General features: G+C 45.1%; 1 protein-coding gene across 1 annotated transcript in view; it reads left to right on the top strand.

Annotated features, from left to right (window-relative positions):
• The first annotated feature begins 689 nt into the window (after window positions 1-689).
• Window positions 690-19,906, top strand: part of tm9sf2 (transmembrane 9 superfamily member 2) — a 29,143-nt gene continuing 9,926 nt past the window's right edge. Inside the window, exons 1-4 of the mRNA XM_086180635.1 lie at window positions 690-943; window positions 1,949-2,016; window positions 14,508-14,601; window positions 14,856-14,983. Of these exons, the coding sequence (XP_086036761.1) occupies window positions 761-943; window positions 1,949-2,016; window positions 14,508-14,601; window positions 14,856-14,983 (473 nt within the window). The 5' untranslated portion in view covers window positions 690-760. The remainder of the gene's footprint in view (window positions 944-1,948; window positions 2,017-14,507; window positions 14,602-14,855; window positions 14,984-19,906) is intronic.

The raw sequence follows: 19,906 nt of genomic DNA, 5'->3' as shown, positions 1-19,906 counted from the left end.
GCAAAATATTAAATTAACCATCCATCCATCCAATGTCTACCTCCTGTCTATCCTGTTGGAGATGGGGGGGGGGGGGGGGGGGGGTTGGAGCCTATCCCAGCAGCCTTTGGGCGAGAGGCGGGGTTCACCCTGGATGGGTTGCCAGTCCATTGCATGGCCAACACATACAGACAGACAACCATTCACACAGCCACGCCTACAGTCAATTTAGAGTATCCAATTAGCCTCCTCCCCTCTTGGTGTCTTTGGACTGTGGGACTGTGGGAAGAAGCCGGAGTACCCGGAGAGAACCCACACAGGCACAGGTAGGACATGCAGACTCCATACAGAAAGATCCTTTGCCTGAGCGGGGTTTGTTCCCAGAACCTTCTTACTGTGAGGCAACAGTGCTAACCACTGCACCACCATGCTGCTGAATGTGAAATGAAATATTTACTTTTAATGATGTTGCTTCAGTAAACTTAATATGAAATTCATACAAAGAACGTATCTACTTTTACTTGAGTAAAATTGTGAATGGAGACTTACTTTCAACAGAATAGTATTTTGTCCTGTAGATATACTACTACAATATTTAGACGACATTGCTGCCTTTAGGTTTTTAGAAAGCACTCTGGTCGACATTCCAATCCAGAAGATGGCAGTATTGCGCTTAAATGTAATCGTGCAGCAGTAAGAGAAGAAAAGGAGTTCCGGGATATGACGTGTCTGCCCACGGGACGAGTCAATAGTGGTGATGGTGATGGTGCAGTGGTGACAGATGTTGTTTTATAGTGCGGAGTACAGACGTATAGCCGTATTGAGTGGGGAGTTGGCCGGTGTGAAGATGTTGCCGTGGCTGTTCGTAGCTGCGCTGTCGGCTACAGCGGCCGGCTTCTACCTTCCCGGCCTGGCTCCCGTCAGCTTCTGTGAGCCTGGAAAGGACCAAGTACCAGACTGTAAGGTAAACATCAGATGACACCGAACAGCTACCCACCTTGCACATACGATGAACAAATAACCGAAAAAGTCATATATAACAGCTATAACCTGTCCACAAGCAGACAAGTGTGACGTTAGTGGAGACTCTACGGTGAGAGGAGAGCCACTTATTCAAAACAAACTCTCCAGCTAACGGACACTACGCTAACTAGCTAGCCTGCTAACTGTTAAATATGATAACTCTGTGGTGGTTTGTTAAGATAACAAAGTCTTGACAGATGTCGCCATACTGTTTCAATGCCAATAACACCCAGGGTTTTTAAGTTACATTAACACTGCCAAAAGTAGTCGTGTGGCTAACGGGCTGAATTAATGTTATTTTGGAAATGTGACGTCAAGTTGTGAACCAACACTTTGTCCATTATCACCCATTTCACCATTGTGATTATTGGACCGAGTGGTGTGGCCTCCAACTCACATCATGGCACGATTTCAAGTCCAGACAGTGACAATGTGCCCGCACTGTTTGGGTTCCTTCACACCTACGCGGTTTGGTTCAGATTGTCTGACATTGCAGTTTAATCCGACTACCAAATTTGAAACCTACTCTGGACCATGGTTGGACGAAATAATCAGACTTTACGGGACCTAATAATAGAGCGGGTCGCGAGCATGCTGCAGCTCGAGAGAGGAGGAGTCGAGAGGTACTAATATCAAAATATAAAAATTAGATACCAGAGAGCCAGTTAAGTCAGGGGAAATCTTCAGTTATTCCAGTCATTCTGTCTAGTTGGCCTTTTTTGAGTTTTTTTTTCTTTCATGTAATGTGATAATGTGTAGTAAAGAACAACATTATTCTTTAACTAGCACATCAGAGTCACTATAACTTGGATGAAAATAACACAAATTAAAAAAAACAAAACAAAACATACTTTTTCAATTGTCATAACATCTTCACTGCAAGGTGGGTAAAGAAGAATAAACCAGTTACTAACAGTATGTACTCCTATCACCTTTGTTGCTCCAGTCAACCATCGAGCTGTTCGTGAACAGGCTGGATTCGGTGGAGTCAGTTCTTCCATATGAATACACTGCGTAAGTACCACTGTGTCAGTGTATGTGTTGTTTCATGGACCCTAAGACTATAATTGGGGAGCATTGCCTATTGTGTTTTGGTGCTCTGCCATTCATGGCTGACCAAGAAGACTTACAGATAAGAACTGTTGCTCATAGAAATGCAAGTTATGGTACCTCTCTATAGTGGAAATAAGAAACGCCATCGTCAAAGTCAGACTTGTCAGAGTCTTAGATGATACAATAAAGATGATATTGTCCTTTTGTGCTTTTCAGAGGTTGCATCAGCTGGTAGTCCTCTAGTCAGGACTAGCTTATGTGTCATTAACACACACAAACACACGCACACTCAGTGAGAGAGCAGAGGAGAGAAATTACTTGCCGCACGTATTACAACTGCAAACCTGATCAATTTTTTGCCATTTAGTTGCCAATATCATTCCAATTAATAGTGAATGAAGGTGTGGAGAATGAAATAAAACATTAATATTGGAGCAGGGCCCATATATTGTTGTAGGCAATTATATTGGCCAATCATACATCAATATCAATATCTTCATATATGTTGTATGATCTTTCCGGATATGGAAAGCTTTTTTTTTTTTTCAAATTTTTTTTTTTTTTTTACTGGACACAAGAACAAATGCATGATTTCCAGTGAAGTTTATGCACTGATATCATTTTGGACAAAAAAGTTTGTTTTAAAACTGTAAAACTGTCCTGCCACCATTCCATATCTTTGATCACATTTGGGTCATTGAAAGAAAATATTTGATACATACACTATATTGCCAAAAGTATTCGCTCACCTGCCTTGACTCACATATGAGTTTTAGTGACATCCCATTCCTAATCAATATGACGTGGGTCCAACCTTTACAGCTAGAACAGCTTCAACTCTTCTGGGAAGTCTGTCCGCAAGGTTTAGGAGTGTGTTTATGGGGATTTTTGACCATTGTTCCAGAAGCGCATTTGTGAGGTTACACACTGATGTTGGCCGAGAAGGCCTGGCTCTCAGTCTCCGCTCTAATTCATCTCAAAGGTGTTCTATCGGGTTGAGGTCAGGACTCTGTGCAGGCCAGTCAAATTCATCCACACCAGACTCTGACATCCATGTCTTTATGGACCTTGCTTTGTGCACTGGTGCACAGTCATATTGGAAGAGGAAGGGGCCAGCTCCAAACTGTTCCCACAAAGTTGGGAGCATGGAATCGTCCAAAATGTCTTGGTATGCTGAAGCATTCAGAGTTCCTTTCACTGGAACTAAGGGGCCAAGCCCAGCTCCTGAAAAACAACCCCAAACCATAATCCCCCCTCCACCAACCTTTACGCTTGGCACAATGCAGTCAGACAAGTACCGTTCTCCTGGCAACTGCCAAACCCAGACTCTTCCATCAGATTGCCAGATGGAGAAGCATGGTTCGTCACTCCAGAGAACACGCCTCCACGGCTCTAGAGTCCAGTGGCGGCGTGCTTTACACCACTGCATCCGATGCCTTGCATTGCACCTGGTGATGTATGGCTTGGATGCAGCTGCTCAACCATGGAAACCCATTCCATGAAGCTCTCTGCGCACTGTTGTTGAGCTAATCTGAAGGCCACATGAAGTTTGGAGGTCTGTAGTGATTGACTCTGCGGAAAGTTGGCGACCTCTTCACATGATGCGCTTCAGCATCCGCTGACCCCGCTCGGTCAGTTTACGTGGCCTACCACTTCGTGGCTGAGTTGCTGTCATTCCCAAACACTTCCATTTCCTTATAATACAGCCGACAGTTGACTGTGGAATATTTAGGAGTGAGGAAATTTCACGACTGGATTTGTTGCACAGGTGGCATCCTATCACAGTTCCATGCTGGAATTCACTGAGCTCCTGAGAGTGACCCATCCTTTCACAAACGTTTGTAAAGACAGTCTGCATACCTTGGTGCTTCATTTTATACACCTGTGGCCATGGAAGTGATTGGAACTCCTGATTCCGATAATTTGGATGGGTGAGCAAATACTTTTGGCAATATAGAGTATCTTGTCTGATATGTAAATTTAAGAATTTTCGTCTTCCCTAATACTGGTATTGGCCCCAAAGTCTGGTATTTGTAAAGCCCTAATTACTGTGGCAAAATTCAATTGGAACAGAGTTAAGCTGAGCTGCAGAGCTCAAATCACCTGGTTTATTTAATAAACCAAAGAAACTTGCTTCCTAACTGCAGGTTCAAAATCTACTGGCCCAAATTCAGTTTAAACTGCCCCACCATTCATTGTTTTATTAGCAGTTATAACAAAAAATAATTAGTTGTCATTAAGAGTTCACAATTTTAAAAAGAGCTTTTTATGATTAATATTACAATAATTGTATATATATATATATATATATATATATATATATGTATATATATATGTATATGTATATATATATGTATATGTATATATATATATGTATATGTATATATATATGTATATGTATATATATATGTATATGTATATGTATATGTGTATATATGTGTATATATATATATATATATGTATATATATATATATATATATATATATATATATATATATATATATATATATATATATATAACCCACATGGTTACAAAACCAATATTTGTGATTTAGATGTAGTACCTCAGTTTCACTACTTGGTGGCGCACCACCCCTATGCGTAACGTCAGACACATTGAACGTGATCTCGGTCTGACCTGTACGTGGTCACGGTCTGCACCGAGCGCCATTCTTAGTCAGAGCTGAGCCACTGAGCAGAGCACTCGCACATGGAACGAGCTGACGAACCGGGGAAAAGTCGTGTGAGTGAACGAGAGCGGAGCCGAGTTTCACCGTGTAAGCCTCTGAGAACTCCGACTGGTTTTTCCTTTTGGGTTTTATTGATGGATTGAGACTTCATTCCGATTCCGGACCGAGGAGGTTCGGTGGCGAGCCATAAGGATGAGCGATTCAGACGGAACGGTGCACGGTCTGGCCAGCTGTGGGATCCACTCCGAGGAGCTTCTGACATCAACTCACTTCACTTGTGATACAGATAAGAACATAACACAAAAATCTACCCGGGTAGTAACCTTATGGACTGAACATTGAACATTACACACACACAGAACACGAACAGAAACTGAACCGAACTCTAACCTTCTACAAAGAAGGAAGGACATTTTCTTTTGAATTTTTTTTAATTTTTTAATGTAATTTTATTATTTTTCTACCATTTTGAAAGAGCTCTGTTTTTCTGTATATTTTATTTTCATTCATTGCAAAATAATTACTGTTGTGGCAATAAATTGTCAACTGTTAACCTCATGGTATCGTACTCGTCTAACTCTTACCAGCTCTCCGAACCTAGCAAGAATGTTAGTGTCATTTGTCGTTGCTAATTCGACTACAGGCGCTACATAAAACTTGGCGAGCCAGCTAAGGAGTTGGTTTAACTCCGTTGAACGTGACGTTTAACAGTGTGACATTTATTGTACATCTCTGTAAACGTTGATACCACTTGATTTACATAAATTTACATTGTGGTCCTAACCCAAACATGGATACAGTTACAAGGGAAAATGTTAAAGTACCTAATTCACTGCTAGTTAGAGGTGTAACTGGTTGTGAGGTAGACAATGAAGTATTTGAGTACCTGGGACAGTATGGTAAGATTGAGAGGGTACTTAAAGTTACCAGCAGAGAAGCTAAATCCCAGAACTCGGCTATAGTGGAATATAGTTCAGGTGGAGCTATTGAGCATCTTAAAGATACCTTACCTGTTGATAGGCCCTCCAGTAGCCCGGACATTTTCCACCACATTGAGCTCTTGTCAGAGCAGTACACAGCAGACAGAGGTTCCACCTTAACTCAGACTTATCTAAGTGAACTGAAGGATGTTGCTCAGCCAAGTGGGGCAGATTTCGCAAAGCTTTTACAAGATGAACTGGCTAGGATCCAAGCATCCACCAAACCCAGACCACTCAACCTGTCGCATCAGGAAGTAATCAGGGATCTCACTGCGCCAGCCCTGCACACTCCCCTGGTGTAATTACCCCTGAACTTCAAGCATCCCCAGTTGAGATAGGTGCAGCGGTCTCATCCCCACCCAAGATCCCAATCCAATACTTACCTTCTGAGCATCTCTCTACTCCAGAAATTCAGAAAGTAGTGGTTGAGCATGTCATCAAGAGCAGTGATCTTCCCCACCACTATCAAGGCAACACCCGACTCAGACCCTTTTCAGGGAAAGTCCCTTGTCCCAGTGCAGAGTCAGATTATGACACGTGGCGCAGCAACGTTGAGTTTTTCCTTGCAGACCCCACCATGTCTGCTACCCACACAACCAGGAAAATGGTTGAGAGTCTCTTCCCGCCTGCAGCCACCATTGTGAAACACCTCGGGCCCAATGCGTATGCCTCATGAGTATCTTGCCCTTCTTGACTCTGCTTATGGTATCATTGATGACGGTGATGAGCTTTTTGCAAAGTTCTTGCACACAAACCAAGACCCTGGAGAAAAGCCTTCTGGCTATTTGCAGCGCTTGCAGACAATCTTGAGCACGGTCATCAAAAGAGGTGGGTTAGCTGCTAGTGATTCTGACCGCCAGCTGCTTAAACAGTTCTGTAGAGGCTGCTGGAGTAATGGTCTACTTACCAGTCTTCAGCTTGAACAGAAGAAGAATAACCCTCCTTCTTTTTCAGAGTTACTCCTTTCAGTGCGCTCTGAGGAGGACAGACAAGCTGCTAAGTCCAGCAGGATGAAGCAGCACTTTGGAGCTAACAGAATGAAAGTACAGTCACACACACTCTCAGTGGAGGACTACGCCACTGATGATGATGAAGCAACAGCTACCCCCTCTGACCCACAAAAGCTTGAAAAACAAATGGCGAAGCTACAAGCCCAAGTAGCTTCCTTGAAAGCATCCCTTAGCTCAAACCAAGCGTCTGCTAAGCCAGGTAAGAAACAAAAGTCTAAGCCTAAAGCCCCTGCCGAAGGAAATCCCTCGCCTTCTCCAGAACCAAAACTTACCAACAGGAAGCCCCGCCCATGGTACTGCTTCAGGTGTGGCGAGGACGGCCACATCGCGTCTTCCTGCGACAATGAAGCAAATCCTGAATTAGTTGAAAAGAAGCGCAGAGAGCTAAAGCAAAAACAAGAAGCTTGGGAACAGAGTTTAAACTGAATGCAGTTCCTGCCGAGGGACAACCAGGAACTGGAACTGTGAATGATAGTCCCAACCCAAAACTTAGGACAAAAACATTCATTCGCTCACACAAGTAGACCCCCAAGCTAAGCTCCCTTGAGGTCTGGTAGGACAGAAATGTGTATCAGATGTCGATGTGTCAGGTGTTAACACTAGGTGTCTCCTAGACTCAGGGTCCCAGGTGACCACAGTGACTGCTTCCTTTTCCAGAACTCACCTGTCAGAGCACCCCATCCAGCTCTTCCAAGACCTGGATGTTGAGGGCGCTAACGGTCAGAATGTCCCCTATTTAGGCTATGTACCCATCACTCTTAAGTTCCCCAGAGAGTTCGTTGAAGCTGAACCAGAAATCTCAACGTTAGCCTTAGTGGTACCAGACCGCAGCAGTAACAGTGACTTACCTGTCCTTATTGGCACAAACGCATTAGACATTTTGTATGAAGAACATTGCATTGATAAAGACCCAAGTGACTTGTCTTCTGTTTATGGCTATAGGCAGATCCTTCATGTACTCAAGCTCAGACACAAAGTTAACTCTACAGGGAGAATAGGGTTAGCAAAGCTTAAAAGTAAAGTCCAGCAGGTCTTACCTGCTAAAGAAAGAACCTGTTTGGAAGGGTATGTGAGGGTTGACACCCCCAGTGACTGTGTTATGGTCGATCAGCCTCAGTCCTCTGCCTTACCTGGTGGGGTGTTTGTGGAGTGCTGCCTTGTCACCTTGCCCCGCCACCATCCTCACAAGCTGTCTGTATGGGTGAGAAATGAGAACGAGCACGATGTCACACTCCCTTCAAACTGTGTCATTGCTGAGCTTCACACACCCAAAGAGATTCATGACAACTTACCTGACTCAACCAAACCCGCTGACCCTGTGAAATGCTGTGCTGGCATTCCCAAACCAGCCAAAGAACCAGACCAGTCAAGCTTCACCATTGACTTTGGTGATTCGCCCCTTTCAAAAGAGTGGAAGGACAGAGTAACATGTAGTTTGCATGAGTATCGTGATGTTTTTGCCTGTAACGAGAACGATTTTGGGCACGCAACCAAAGTAAAACACCACATAAACCTGAAAGACGACACACCATTCAAACAAAGACCCCGACCAATCCATCCAAACAACTACGAAGCTGTGAGAAAACATTTGCGTACACTACTAGATGCAGGAGTGATTCGTGAGTCCGAGTCCCCTTACGCTTCCCCCATAGTAGTAGTTCGTAAAAAAAATGGAGAGGTCCGTCTTTGCATTGATTGTCAATGAGTTTAGTTTACGATAATCAGAGACGCATACGCACTGCCCAACCTTGAGGAAGCCTTTTCAGTTCTCGCCGGATCTAAATGGTTTACAGTAATGGATCTAAAATCCGGCTATTACCAAATAGAGATGGAGGAACGTGATAAGCCAAAGACCGCTTTTGTTTGCCTGTTGGGGTTTTATGAGTTCAATCGCATGCCCCAAGGCATCACAAATGCCCCCAGTACTTTCCAACGATTAATGGAGAGGGTCATGGGTTCCATCAATCTGAAGGAAGTACTGGTATTTTTAGATGACATCATTGTGTTTTCCAGCTCGTTAGAGGAGCATGAAGTCCGGCTCAAACATGTCCTCCTGCAGCTGAGAGAGAATGGCCTGAAACTCTCGCCGGCAAAATGCCATTTCTTCCAGAGCTCAGTGCGGTATCTAGGCCACATCGTTTCGAGCAGAGGGGTAGAGACTGACCCAGACAAGGTCAGTGCTCTCCGCACCTGGCCTAGACCCCAAAACCTCGGCGAGCTCAAATCCTTTCTGGGCTTCGCAGGGTATTACCGCCGCTTTGTGCGTGACAATTCAAAAATAGTCAAACCCTTGAACGATCTGACCGGCGGCTACCCACCTTATCGTAAGGGCCCCAGAACATCTAGCCCCGGAGGGTACTTCAACCCCAAAGAACCCTTCAACGAACGGTGGACGCCTGATTGTCAAAAAGCATTTGACGTCATCATTGAAAAACTCACATCCGCACCTGTCCTTGGTTTCGCAGACCCAAAACTAGCATACGTGCTCCACACCGACGCTAGCACTCCCGGTCTAGGGGCCGCCCTGTACCAAGAACAGGAAGGCGAAATGCGAGTTATCGCTTATGCGAGCAGAGGTCTTTCATCCAGTGAAAAGCGATATCCCGCCCATAAGCTTGAATTCCTCGCTCTCAAGTGGTCGATCGTGGGGAAATTCCACGATTACTTCTATGGGAATGCTTTCACTGTCATAACGGACAGTAATCCGTTGACTTATGTTTTGAAGTCCGCCAAACTAGACGCTGCCAGTTATCGCTGGCTAGCAGCTCTTTCGACCTTCGACTTCAACATAAAGTACCGTGCTGGGAAGAGCAACCAGGACGCCGATGGCCTCTCAAGACGGCCGCATGACAGTTTGGCTGACGATCCTGTATCTCTTGAAGAGAGAGAGCGAATCAAAAGATTCACTTCACATTATCTTTCCTCGTCTTCTGACCAACAAGACTTACCTGTAGACACAGTTGCTGTTGTGTGTCAACACCGTCTTCTTAACGGGGCAGACTCTGACTTACCTTCCATCACCTTGGTCGAGTCCCTCGCTATCCATCCGGATGCGGTTCCAGACACCTACGAGAATGATGATGTGTTAGGTTCTTCTACCATACCTACCTACAGTCCAGAGAAACTTAAGCAACATCAAAGGTCCGACCCGATCATTGGACGGGTTATCCAAGTCTTGGAGGACGGAGATGAGGCCAGCCTTGTTCCTGATTCTCCGGAGCTCAAGCTGATGCTCAAGGAAAGGAAAAGGTTGGAGGTGAGAAATGGTCTGTTGTACAGAACACGTCAATCTGGAGATGATGTCACTTACCAGTTCGTTGCTCCCAAGTCTCTCCGTGCTTCCATTCTCAAGTCTTTACATGAGGATATGGGACATATGGGTTTGGATAGGACCCTGGACTTGGTTAGAACAAGGTTCTATTGGCCGAAAATGGCTGCGGATTTGGAGAAAAAGATTAAGTCATGCGGACGTTGTGTCAGAAGGAAGACACAACCAGAAAGATCAGTGCCTCTTGTGAACATCCATACAACTCGCCCCATGGAATTGGTGTGCATTGACTACTTGTCTCTTGAGCCCGTCAGTCACAATACAAAAGACATATTGGTCATTACAGACCATTTTACCAAATATGCGGTCGCCATTCCGACCAAGGACCAGAAGGCAACAACGGTCGCCAAAACTCTTTGGGAGCAGTTCTTTGTGCACTACGGCTTTCCCGAGCGGCTGCTGAGTGATCAGGGCAGGGATTTCGAGTCCCAACTCATCAAAGAACTCTGCGCCCTAGCAGGCATCACGAAGGTGCGCACTACGCCCTATCACCCTAGGGGAAACCCCGTAGAGAGGTTTAACGGAACCCTCTTAGGCATGCTGGGAACCCTAAAAGACAAAGAAAAAAGTCATTGGCGAAATTTTGTAAAACCACTTACCCATACCTATAACTGCACCAAGAGCGACGTCACAGGGTTCAGTCCATACGAATTGACGTTTGGACGTCAACCTCGTTTACCTGTTGATATCGCGTTCTGCTTACCTGTGAAAGATGGCTCTTCCAAATCCCATTTTCAGTATGTGAAACAACTAAAAGCACGCTTGGAGGAGAGTTATCAGATTGCCACCAGAAACTCACAAAAAGTTGCTGACAGAAACAAGCGCAGCTTTGACAAAGCAGTTCGAGAGTCAACACTCGAGGAAGGAGACCAAGTCTTGGTCAAAAATCTGAGGTTCCGAAGTAAACACAAGCTTGCGGACAAGTGGGAGTCCACTGTGTACAAGGTTCTGGAAAAAGTGGGAGACATACCTGTTTACAAAGTGCAGTCCATCAACGGGGACGGTCCCATCCGAACTCTACACAGGGACCTACTACTTGCTTGCGGTGACCTCTCAGGAGAGGAGGAACCTGAACCGGTCAAGCCTAAGGTTCGCAAGCCAAGAACAAGACAGAGTCACCCACAACTCTTGGAGGAACTCTCAGAGTCTGATGACGACTTCTTCATCCATCCCGATCTGTCCTCTGTTGCTCCTGAAAAGAGATTCACTCGAGTTTATGAAATCCCGAGACAGAAACTCAATGCAGCCCCAGAGTGTGGTGGGTTGCCGGCCTTGCCTTTGGTACCCTTGACCTCCCAGCCTCAGGGTGGTCCTGATAACAGCAATCTCCCTGCTGTACCTGTTGAAACACCTCCTGAGTTGGTAGATGGAGGGGGGCCTGAGGTCATGGTTGAGCAGTCCCCTGCTGGAGAGGACAGTACACAACAGGACGTGACACATGAAGAGGAAGTGGATATGACAAATGAAACGGACATGACAAATGGAAAGGAACAGGAAAAAACAAATGGAACTGAGGAGGAGAACCCTGCAGGTAAAGGGACTGTAGAGGTTCTACAAGGTGCTGAGCCAAACCCCACTCAGGCACCCAAGTCTGACAAAGAAACTGAAAGTGAAACGGGAAGAAACCCCCCCTGACTCAACACGAAGGTCAGAACGGTCACGACAAGCCCCTGACCGTTTTCATAACATTCAGTTGGGAAAACCCTTAGTGTCTTTAGCACAAAACATCTTACGGAGCTTTGATCAAGCATTAGACACTATCAGTAACTACGACAACCCCCATGCGAACGAGAGACCAGCTCATGAAGGGACTCATGCAGATTCAAGAGGGGAGGGTGTAACCCACATGGTTACTAAACCAATATTTGTGATATAGATGTAGTACCTCAGTTTCACTACTTGGTGGCACACCACCCCTATGCGTAACGTCAGACACATTGAACGTGATCTCGGTCTGACCTGTACGTGGTCACGGTCTGCACCGAGCGCCATTCTTAGTCAGAGCTGAGCCACTGAGCAGAGCACTCGCACATGGAACGAGCTGACGAACCGGGGAAAAGTCGTGTGAGTGTGAGTGAACGAGAGCGGAGCAGAGTTTCACCGTGTAAGCCTCTGAGAACTCCGACTGGTTTTTCCTTTTGGGTTTTATTGATGGATTGAGACTTCATTCCGATTCCGGACCGAGGAGGTTCGGTGGCGAGCCATAAGGATGAGCGATTCAGACGGAACGGTGCACGGTCTGGCCAGCTGTGGGATCCACTCCGAGGAGCTTCTGACATCAACTCACTTCACTTGTGATACAGATAAGAACATAACACAAAAATCTACCCGGGTAGTAACCTTATGGACTGAACATTGAACATTACACACACACAGAACACGAACAGAAACTGAACCGAACTCTAACCTTCTACAAAGAAGGAAGGACATTTTCTTTTGAATTTTTTTTAATTTTTTAATGTAATTTTATTATTTTTCTACCATTTTGAAAGAGCTCTGTTTTTCTGTATATTTTATTTTCATTCATTGCAAAATAATTACTGTTGTGGCAATAAATTGTCAACTGTTAACCTCATGGTATCGTACTCGTCTAACTCTTACCAGCTCTCCGAACCTAGCAAGAATGTTAGTGTCATTTGTCGTTGCTAATTCGACTACATGTGCTACATATATATATATATATATATATATATATATGATGCAAAATGATTCATGATTCATACCCTTGCTAATTCTTGTGCATGTTTTCAAATTTGTGTTTTAGCTTTATGTGACCAACAATTGAAAGAATGACAACAATATTAAATGGAGAAAAAAATTCTGGGGTATTTTATTAACGGACTCCAAAAAAAATGCCATGTTCAAAATTGTTCATACTCTAGTCCATCGTCTTTATCTAATAGTCAATGGCATAGCCTTTATTCTTTATGACTGCTTCCTGATGATTCTTGTACGTGTCCACAAGCTTCTTGCACGTCTCCTGTGGGATGTTGGCCCACTCTTCCTTGGCGAATGCCTCATGCTGGGTCAGGTTGGTTGGTTTCCTCGCCATCACTCTGGTCTTCAAGTGATGCCACAAACTGTCGATGGGATTGAGGTCAGGACTTTGACTTGGCCATTCCAGGACATTGATGTCATTGTCCTTGAACCATTTCTTCACTACCTTGGCAGTGTGTTTAGGATCATTGTCTTGTTCGTACATCCAGTTTTGGCCAAGCTGGAGTCTCACAGCAGATTCCTTGACATTTTCATCAAGTATCCTGATGTAATCCTCCTTTTTCATGGTACCTTGGACCTTGACGAGATTCCCTGTGCCACTGGAAGAGAAACATCCCCATAGCATTATGCTTCCACCTCCATACTTGACAGTGGGCAGTGTTCTTTGGTCTATAGGCTTCTCCTTTCTTCCTCCAGACACATTGAGTATCCATGTGGCCAAATAACTCCAGCTCTGTCTCATCAGACCACAGGATGGTTGACCAAAAGCTGAGATCTTGCTTCAGATGACCTCTACAAAAGGCCAGGCGAGCTACCAAATGTTTTTTTCTGAGCAGCGGCGTCTTCCGAGGTTTACATTCATGGAGACCTCCTCTGTGCAAAACTCGCTCAATGATGGACCGTGACACCTTTGTCTGCTCAAGTGTTTGAATTGGGGCCTTGGTTGTGTTCCCTGGGTTGGTGTTGATCTCTCGGCAGATTTTCCTGGCAAGTTTGGGGGACACCTTATGCTTTCGGCCACGCCCACTGAGGTTTTTGACAGTGTTGAAGCTCTTGTGCTTGTTGATGATGCTCTGGACGGTTGAGACAGGGACACCATACTGCTTGGAAATGGCCTTGTAACCCTTTCCTTCACTGTGGGTACGAACAAGACGCTGACATAGGTCCTCACTGAGCTCCTTCTTCTTTACCATGATGACCAGAAATTGACAATGACCTGAACACTTTCCCACTATTTATACTCTTCTGGAAAGATGTCTTTTTTCGCTTTAGCATTTGGCCAATAATGTTAAATAAAAGGTTTTATTCCATTGTGACATCTTGAAGGAATTACTGGACAAAAATTACCCCAATTTGGCACGTTTGTTGAAATATTGTCAGGGGTATGAATCATTTTGAACTTGGCCTTTTTTGGAACTCCAACAATAAAATACCCCAGAAATATATATATATATTTTTTAAATTTTGTATTGTTGTCATTCTTTCAATTGTTGGTCACATAAAGCTAATACACAAATTTGAAAACAGGCATTTATTTCATCACTAAATGAAAAAATCACAAGAATTAGCAAGGGTATGAATAATTTTGAGGACGACTATATATATAATGATAATTTGTGATATCTGGGGGAGTATTTCTTATATTTTATATATTTCTTTATATTGCTGTTCTCATTTTCATCATAATCTTGTCCAATTGCTTTGACCTGTTTCTTGTTTGTGTAGATTTGACTTTTGCTCTGAGACAACAATGAAGCGTCCATCAGAGAATCTGGGTCAAGTTCTGTTTGGGGAGAGGATTGAACCCTCGCCTTACAAGGTAACACAAATAACTATGATCAGTTATATACCCTCATTACCTCTGCCAAAAACATCATGAACATTGAGATGGGTCTGTTCACAGGTTGTTGATTCATTGTACTGGTCATACTGTTGAACAGTGTCTGGGAACACTGAAAGCTCATCTTATTTATATGAAATAGGGTGTAATATTTACCCCCTCCACTGCTACTATCCATTGTAGCAAACAAGAGACAGTTGCTACAGACTCGCTAATTGTGTCTTGTTTGTCAGTTTGATTTCAATAAAGCTGCAGTGTGCCAGAAGGTGTGTACCAGAACCTATGACACCAACAACCCATCAGACAAAGCCAAAGTGGACTTCCTCAAGAAAGGCATGTTGCTCAACTACCAGCATCATTGGTACGTATGAGTCAGTCACATGTACCCATCACACACACACACACACACACAGAAGTGTGTAATAATCAACACTTTACTGCATGCTGCAGTGGTCAGAACACACAAATCATGATATTGATTTCGAGACAAAGAGGTTGAATTGGGGTTCACCCTGGACAGGTCGCCAGTCCATTGCTGGGCCAACACATATAGACAGACCACCATTCACACTCACACCTACAGTCAATTTAGAGTATCCACTCAGCCTAGTCCCCATTTGCATGTCTTTGGACTGTGGGAGGAAGCCAGAGTACCCAGAGAGAAACCCACGCAGGCACAGGGAGAACATGCAAACTCCACGCAGAAAGATCCCATGCTCGAGCCGGGACTCAAACCTGGAACCTTCTTGCTGTGAGGCGACAGTGCTAACCACTGCACCACCGTGCCGCCAATAAGGTTCCCCCTAACATCAATCAAACTTTAGAGGCATTTTGCTAGAAGCAGAGAGAGAGGTCTAGGTCAAGTGTAAGATGGTGGTGCAGTGGTGCACCACCATGCCACCTATTAACTTATCTTTTCCATAAATCCATCCATCGAAAACTAGTTTGGAAAAAAAAACTTTCCAAAATATATATCTCTGCCTGTAGGTAGAATTGTCATTTATCACTTTGATAAATTTTTTCACATGCAGTTCAGCTATCTGTCTTTAAATTTTGAGCCGTTTTAGTGTGAAATCTAACGGGCGGGATTTCACTATAAGCCTAGTTTATAAAGAGAGTATAATCTGAATTTCAGCAAACAAGCACTGAATCTTAGACAGAAGAAGGTTGAGCCATCTTCGGTAAGCTGAAAACTTGCTTGGTTTTGTTTTTGTGTTGTGGGTCGTTAGGTGCTTGGCACTGGAGTTTCGGTTTCTCTCTGCAACAATAGGTGAGGTCAGCTGACGCGGGTCACACCCTCTATTGCTTGTTTCCCAAGTGAAATCTAACAGGGGCGGTTCAGCCGGGCGCAATTAGTCAAGCTGGAAACAGCTGTGACTGTGGTCAGGTATCTAACAGCACAGACTGCGCTTGAGCGTCAGCGAAAGCGTCAGCCCACAAAGCGTTAAAGACCACAAAGCGTTAAAGACCACAAAAGGTAAAGACCTGCGAGTCTACCTGCGCGAGTCCATCGAGCTAGGACACCGACTACCGCTGCCTCCTGTCCGACCTAAGTTTATCATACAATGTGTCCCACACACATCCCGGTCATTGTTGGCAATCGGGAAAAACATACAGTCTACCGGAAACGCAATCCGCAAAACCTGTACGCACTCCCAGAAAGTGGTCCCAGCCCACACTTGGTCATGTTTGGTCTTTGGAACTGTCAGTCCGCAGTCAACAAGACAGAATTCATCAGTTCACTGATGAAACTCTCAGACATTCAGGTCCTAGCCCTGACTGAGACATGGATCCGCCCAGAAAACACTGCTACCCCAGCTGCACTCTCTGAGTCCGCCACACTAAGCCACACCCCTCGCTCTACTGGAGGAGGCGGTGCTGGCATGCTCATTCCTGAGAACTGGTCTTTTTCTGCACTACGCTGGTCGAACAGCGAGACAGCATTTGAATATCATGCTTAAAGTGTCACTGCTCCCATCAAAGCATATGTTCTGGTTGTGTACCGCCCACCAGGGGGTAATCTGGATGGCTTTGTCTCGGAGATGGACATGATGGACTCTGACATCCCTGACGATGGCACACCACTGATTGTCATGGGAGACATGAACATTCACCTTGACAGAACTCTGGCAAACGACTTCCTGGCACTCATCTCCTCCTTTGCACTCGTACTAGCTCCTTCTCCTCCCACCCACAAAGCTGGTAAAGTCCTTGACTTGGTGCTGACTCGTAACTGCTCCATAACAGATGTGACAGTTACCCCACTCCACATGTCAGACCATTTCTTGGTCAGATTTGCGGCTGCCTTTCCGCAATTGCAGACACCCACACAGACGGTTTCCTTCCGCAGAAACCTGAAATCCCTCACAGCAGCACAGCTGTCTGATGAGGTGAACTCCGTTATGCCAGACCACTCGCACTTCTCCTCACTTTCTGTTCATGAGGTTGTAGAAACACTCTGTTCCTCTCTGGCATCCTCTCTGGACAAACTCTGCCCCCTGGTGTCCAAACCAGCCAAGGAAAAACAACCAAGTCCATGGCTCTCTGAAGTTCTGAGAGAACAAAGAGCTGGACTCAGGGCAGCAGAAAGAAAGTGGCGTAAATCCCAAGAACCCACTGACTTGTCCTTATACAAACTTGCTTCCTTCACCTCATGCTTACAGTCCGCTAAGAAAGCCTTCTATCAGAACAAGATCTGTGCCACTTCTGATTCCAGAAAACTGTTAATGGCGTTTAACTCCTTGCTTTCTCCTCCAGTTGCTCAGCCTTCCACTGCGCTGACTTCAGACATGTTTGCCTCCTTTTTCACTGAAAAGGTTGCTGCAATCAGCAACCAGTTCTCTGAGCCTGACCAGTCTGGTCAGCACCAACCTGCCACTGCTGCTTCACTCTTCTCCTTTGCTCCCCTGAGCGAAGATGAAGTCTCCAGACTTCTCCTGAGCTCAAAACCTACAACTTGTCCTCTCTATCCAATACCCACCAGCATCCTGCAGACCATTTTGCCCACTATCAAACCTGCAGTCACACACATTGTCAATTCCTCCCAGGAAACTGGCATTTTTCCTGCTACTTTTAAGCAGGCCCGTGTCACCCCACTGCTCAAAAAGCCGAATCTCAACCCCGCCAAGGTTGAAAACTACAGGCCAGTATCACTTCTGCCATTCCTGTCAAAAATACTGGAGCGCTCAGTATTTAACCAGGTCTCTGAACATCTGCGGAACAACAACCTACGTGACTCTTTTCAGTCTGGCTTCAGGTGTGACCACTCCACTGAGACTGCACTCCTGTCAGTCACTGAGTCACTGAGACGAGCTCGAGCTGCTGGTCAGTGCTCTGTCCTACTACTGCTGGACCTGTCTGCTGCCTTCGACACGGTGAACCATCAGATTCTCCTCTCCACACTCTCTGAGCTCGGCATATCTGGTTCTGCCTTGTTGTGGTTCAAGTCCTACCTCACAGGCAGATCCTTCAGAGTGTCATGGCAAGGAAAGGTGTCTAGGTCACATGGCCTATCGACTGGGGTTCCTCAGGGGTCAGTGCTTGGTCCCCTTCTCTTCTCTCTGTACACCACCTCACTTGGTGCAGTGATCCGCTCCCATGGCTTCTCCTACCACTGTTATGCTGACGACACTCAGCCTTTCCTCTCTTTTCCACCTGATGACAGAACGGTCTCAGATCGTATATCAGCGTGTCTGGGTGATATCTCCACATGGATGAAGGAACGCCACCTTCAACTGAATCTCTCTAAGACTGAACTTATGGTCTTTCCAGCTTGTCCATCTGTTCAGCCTCAGGTCACTGTCCAACTTAACTTGAGCCTACTTGCGCCCACAAACTCAGCCAGAAACCTGGGTGTCATGATTGATGACCAGCTGACCTTTAAGGTTCATGTGGCCTCAGTTTCTCGGTCTTGCCGTTATGCCCTTTACAACATCAGGAAGATCAGACCCTTCCTGACCCAACAGACCACACAGATTCTGGTTCAGGCTCTTGTCATCTCACGCATTGACTACTGCAACTCTCTTCTGGCAGGCCTCCCTGCATGCTCATTCAAGCCTCTGCAGATGATCCAGAATGCAGCAGCACGTCTGGTCTTCAGCCAGCCCAAAAGGGCACATGTCACCCCGCTGCTGGTTTCTCTTCACTGGCTTCCAGTGGCAGCCAGGATCAAATTCAAGGCACTTCTCTTGGCTTACAAAACAATCACAAGAACGGCTCCAGCCTACCTGGAATCCCTGATCCAGGTCTACTCTCCTTCTCGCCCACTACGCTCTGCATGCGAAAGACGCCTGGTGCTTCCAGCCCAGCGCTGCTCCAAATCTCTTGCCAGACTCTTCTCTTCTGTTGTTCCCAAATGGTGGAACGAACTACCCAACTCTGTGCGTTCTGCTGAGTCCCTTTCTACTTTTAAGAGACAATTGAAGACTCAGTTGTTCAGAGAGCACCGAGGCACTTAACCTGACTCTTCTCCTCTTTGGGGTAGAATAATCAGAGGGTCCAAGGGTCCAAGACCCAGCACTTAGTGATTATGTAACACTAACTGTGCTGTGTGATGTTGTATGTCTGTTATATTAAAAAAAAAAAAAAAAAAAAAGGGTGAGAGGGCAACACTTCTTCTGCCACTAGATGGCAGTACCTGTGACCAAATCACAACTGAAGCAGTTTTGCGCTTCCTATGGACTTTTCCTTAATTAGGTCTAAATTCTTGCTTGTGTTGTACGTCGCTTTGGACAAAAGCGTGTGCTAAATGAAATTGTAGAATTGTTTGACAAAACTGTATGCTCCGGACTGTTTTAGCACAACAGAAGCAGCAGCAGGATGATTTTGGCTGCTTGACTATGTCTGGTATGATAGGTAGTGTTGCCATCTCATCAGTAATGTCAACAACATTTTTAAATGAACAATTAATGTAAACACATGCATCTAATTTAAAACTTTGTTCAAATGTAATACAGATAAAACTGGCAAACTGATTATTCAAAATAAGGAACTATCTTGAAAAAAGAACTATTCAACCAGAGGCTTGGAATTTGACCAGACATTTGATGACAGCTTTCATACAATTCCATTTCATTTATATGGAAGGACAAACCACATTAATCAACATTTCAGTAAATATGTCTGGGTTAGCCAGCAGGCTAATTTTTCATCTATAAGTCCTTTGGCAGGATCTTGTTCTCACTTGGGAAGCAAGACCAGCCTGTAATCAATCCATTTTAAATGAGTAGCAGAGTGAGCAGCATGGACCTGGTGAATGCTGTTGGATGATGATGATGAGAAACTT

Source organism: Aulostomus chinensis, chromosome 16 (genome assembly GCF_037954235.1).
Source record: "Aulostomus chinensis isolate RoL2024-O1b breed Wild chromosome 16, RoL_Achi_v1.0, whole genome shotgun sequence".
NCBI classification, from domain to species: domain Eukaryota; kingdom Metazoa; phylum Chordata; class Actinopteri; order Syngnathiformes; family Aulostomidae; genus Aulostomus; species Aulostomus chinensis.
The sequence above is the reverse complement of the archived record's forward strand: the minus strand, read 5'-3'. Positions and strand labels throughout refer to the sequence as shown.